Source organism: Bombus impatiens, unplaced genomic scaffold, assembly GCF_000188095.3.
Source record: "Bombus impatiens unplaced genomic scaffold, BIMP_2.2 scf_0739, whole genome shotgun sequence".
In the NCBI taxonomy this organism is placed as follows: Eukaryota; Metazoa; Arthropoda; class Insecta; order Hymenoptera; family Apidae; genus Bombus; species Bombus impatiens.
This window is the reverse complement of record NT_177158.1, coordinates 1,224,375-1,228,355: the sequence shown is the minus strand read 5'-3', so window position 1 is coordinate 1,228,355 and position 3,981 is coordinate 1,224,375. Positions and strand designations below refer to the sequence as shown.

The following is a 3,981-nucleotide window of genomic DNA, read 5'->3' as shown; positions in this document are numbered from 1 at the left end:
AGAGAGAGAGAGAGAGAGAGAGAGAAAGGTAAAAATATTCATACGACGGTATATTTTCAGTGTAAAGAAAATATATATGTAATATAATCCGTGGTAATAACTACGTATATCTTGTAGCTTTAACGTACCGATGGAAGCGATCTTCTTTATGAGCGTTTCGAAAATTTGAAATTGAAAAAAGTAAACGTTGTAAAATAATCACGAAAGCTATACGCTGAAAATAAATTCATATTTTTCTTTTAATAACATAGAGGAGAACTTGTTTCCGATCGGTACAAGCATATAATCGGATTATTCGTTTGAATGTTGATTGTTAAATGTTAGGATAGAGAACTTTAAGAAAAAAATGCCCAGTCTACAAGCATCGTGCATCGGAAGTATGTTTCGTTGCGTGTGGAATTCTGTTGTACCAGTCAAATTCTTTCATCGAAATGGAAACATCGATCGTTTCTTAATTTTGCCTTAAATATACGTTCTCGGAAACTTTAATCGTGTAATTTTCGCGTGTCACGTATCGTCTAATATGCATATATTGGCAATTAAAAATTAATGTTACTTTGTTATTTACACATATCGTTAAAAAATTTGTGTCATGTGTAATATCGATTATTCTATTAAAAACTTATAATATTACGAGGCGTCTGGAATCAATACCCACCAAATCCATTTCTTGTTTTGATAATTCATTTCGTGATTCATTGTTATTATTGTTTTGTATAGTTAACAAAGTCGATCGGACTTGGCGAGTTTTGATTTTAAATGTCTCACATATTTGTTGAAAGCTAAATATAAAAAAGGGTATACATACGTTAAAAGTCTTCTGTATTATTTACTAATGTGTACAAATAATTACAAATAATTTGATTCTATTGATATATGAAAATAATAATACATTGAATTCGCATTTCCGTATTATATGAAAAGGCTGCCCTAAATAATCTTTAAATTTATAATAATTTCACTTGATTTTGTATGAGAGAACGTACGTTTATTGTTTTATTTTCATAAGATATTTATCAAGTACTGGAGTCAACCTTTCGCAAATATAATTTATATGCAAGATTATTTATAATTTTTTCGAAACATAAATATAGTTTGATTTAAGAAGTGCAATCACTGCCATTGCTTCTTTGCAACGATATTCACTTTCCTTATTAGAAATTTTAACACTGCCTCAAAGGGGTGGCCATTAATATTTAAAACACTGGTATCAACGAATGAATTTGAGTTTATACTTGCTGAAATAAATTAAAGTTTTAAAAACACACGAATATATTTTTGGCGACAAAATCATCGTTTGAAACGCTGCGTTCATAATTACCTTAATTATAACAAAGTCTATATAAATATATTGATATGATTATCTTAACTAGTTATTGTATTATACTTGAAAGTATGTAACTATTTTATAAATAAATAGATAATCAATGTTGATTGTTTTATATCCTTTCGTAATAGTATACCTATCAAGAATAAGGTCTTAACAACGAAAAAAAATTATACTTTATAAAAGTCTTCACCATTTTTTATTTTCCCATCATAGTTACATAACTTATTTATTTTTTGTTACACTTAAAAATATTGCAGAAAGTATTATGAATTTGTTGTATATATCTTATAAAATCTTTCCAGTAACTAACTCTTATTTGTAAAGTGATTTACTTTAATTAATAATATTGACTGAAATGTATTATCAAATTTTATGAACAATATGCTTCATATATCAATATGTATTTCAAACATATAATACACAGTTCCTTTCAAATATATGAATTATAACATATTAATTAAAGTGGTGTTTTTATAAAAATGTAGAACAAACTACGTACTTATAGACTCTGACTTCATTTTATCCAATAATTGTTGTCCAAAAAAATCCCAATATCTCCTTCTTATTGTATCATGTTTCTCAGATAATTCTTTACACAGCTAAAGTTGTAATTATACGTATAATTATAAATTCTATTAGTATAATGCATAAATATTTATACAAGTAAAAATGACAATACCTTAAGAGCATTATTAATATGAAATATTGAATCTGGTGACTCATCTGTTATTGGTTTTTCTTGACAAATGTCTATAATACAGGCCAATAAATGATTAACACGGCAGCCAGCATTATACAGGTCTTCACATTTCTGTCTTACTTTTTCATTATAAGCCAAACCATTGCTATCATGCATCAAAATACTAAAATATGGTATATAATTCCATACATTAATTAAATTACATAATTTACAAATATGGATTACATAAACAACAATGACAAACAGTACCCTCGAAGGTAATTCCAAGCACTTTCATTGCCTTTAACTAATTCTATTTTATCTAAGGCGTATTCAATTTCTCTGTCAATTATATCTTGCTCAAACTTGGTTGTGTTATTTATTACGAAATAACGTTGATTCCAAGCAGAATTATTACGAATATCTTCGTTCAATAAATGTTCTGTATATTCCAACTCTTTATCAAATAAACTGTACATTACATAAATAAAATATTTGTTATTAGTTAGTATCTGAAATCATAAATTAACAAACATAATAAAGATAAACAAGATATACTAACTTAAATGTTTTTATACACCATTGACGATGCTGCCAAACATGATAATTCTTTGCATCAATTTTTAAAATATTTTCTGTAAATTCTAGTTCCCCACTAGCATCTTGAAGCCATTCAACAATAAGTTTCCTATGATGCCACACTTGATAGTTCTTAGAATTATATTCCGTTAGTATATTAGTAGATTTTAATTCATCTCGCAATTCTTTGCCGAGAGCTCTAAGTATCTCCCTCCTGTATTGCCATACTGTATAGTTTGCAGGATTAAGGTAGATACAATCTTCTGTTAAAGCTAGTGCACGCTCCGACTTTTCACCAGATTTTAAGATAGCCCGGAAATAGTCATATGAGTCCCTAACTTAAAACAGTAATAAAATTTTAGTTAATAGAAATATTATATATAATTATCAGAAATATATAGGAGCATGGATGGAATATTTTTTAATTTCTAAACATTATGATCTATTTTATACAAAAAATAATAATGCACATGTTTTTTGCACAGATTTTCATAATTTATTTTTATTATCTGAACTATTTATGTAATATTTACTTTCTCTTTCTAACCATGAAATAGGTATAATTAAAACTTAATATGATATATTTCATAATAAACAATGCGATATTGCATTAATTTACAGTTTTATTTTTCTATTTTAACACCTACTTAAATACTTATCTATTATATTTTAAAGTATATGTATAAGGTTAGGTTATAAGGCAGCAAATCATGATCAAGAATATAATACAAACGAAATAGAACTAAGGACCTTATTGTTATTTGATCATAATATACATTCCATAAAACATATAAAATACTTACATTTCTCAGAATAAGCAATTGAGACAATAGGATTAGGGCCGTCATCCTGCGGTACAGGAACCACATCTCTCCATTCTTCACGATCCCTGTATAATACCCAACTTGTCTCTTCGGAACTTTCGTCAGAGCTTTCCATCATTTTTTATTTTTACAAAAGATTAGTAAAACGACAAAAATGAAAATCTACTTCCACAACTGAACTACAATATCAGTTTTATGTTTTATCTTTTCAAACCTGTTAAAGCCTCCATTACATATAGTGAAATATCGATAATGTATCGATAATTTCCGCTATCGAAAACTATCGATATATTTTTTATGACAATCGATAATTTCGATATGTTTTATTCCACGAATGTGGGTTTATTCCGATATACCCCATGCACCAAAGTATTGAAAATTTATAGTATATGTTACTATCTATAGTATATGTTACATTGCTAGAGATGAATGAGATCGCCGATGAGTATGGGTGGAATTCAATCAAAAGTATGCCCTACAAATTATCGCCTCTAGTGGTCAACCGACCAAACTTCTATATGTGCCTACAGTTAATCTGACTATGTCGTTGGATGGACTATATATAAAAT

At 27.8% G+C, this 3,981-nt stretch overlaps 1 protein-coding gene across 1 annotated transcript; it reads right to left on the bottom strand.

Annotated features, from left to right (window-relative positions):
• Nucleotides 1–1,559: 1,559 nt before the first annotated feature.
• LOC100746668 (protein farnesyltransferase/geranylgeranyltransferase type-1 subunit alpha) lies at nucleotides 1,560–3,687 on the bottom strand. The gene is made up of 5 exons (XM_003492465.4): nucleotides 3,392–3,687; nucleotides 2,572–2,926; nucleotides 2,280–2,480; nucleotides 2,010–2,193; nucleotides 1,560–1,929 (listed from the first exon to the last, which is right to left on the bottom strand). The coding sequence occupies exons 1-5, from the start codon at nucleotides 3,528–3,530 to the stop codon at nucleotides 1,822–1,824; spliced, it is 987 nt and encodes a 328-aa protein (XP_003492513.1). The 5' UTR covers nucleotides 3,531–3,687; the 3' UTR covers nucleotides 1,560–1,821.
• Nucleotides 3,688–3,981: the final 294 nt, after the last annotated feature.

Bases quoted from the DNA above. Each gene is read 5' to 3' on its own strand.
- LOC100746668 (XM_003492465.4), bottom strand. From the start codon at position 3,530: ATGATGGAAAGCTCTGACGAAAGTTCCGAAGAGACAAGTTGGGTATTA. The intron at 2,481-2,571 runs GTTAGTATATCT...TGTAATGTACAG, and splicing joins TGGTGTATAAAAACATTTAA to TTTATTTGATAAAGAGTTGG. The intron at 1,930-2,009 runs GTATTGTCATTT...TTACAACTTTAG, and splicing joins ATATTAATAATGCTCTTAAG to CTGTGTAAAGAATTATCTGA.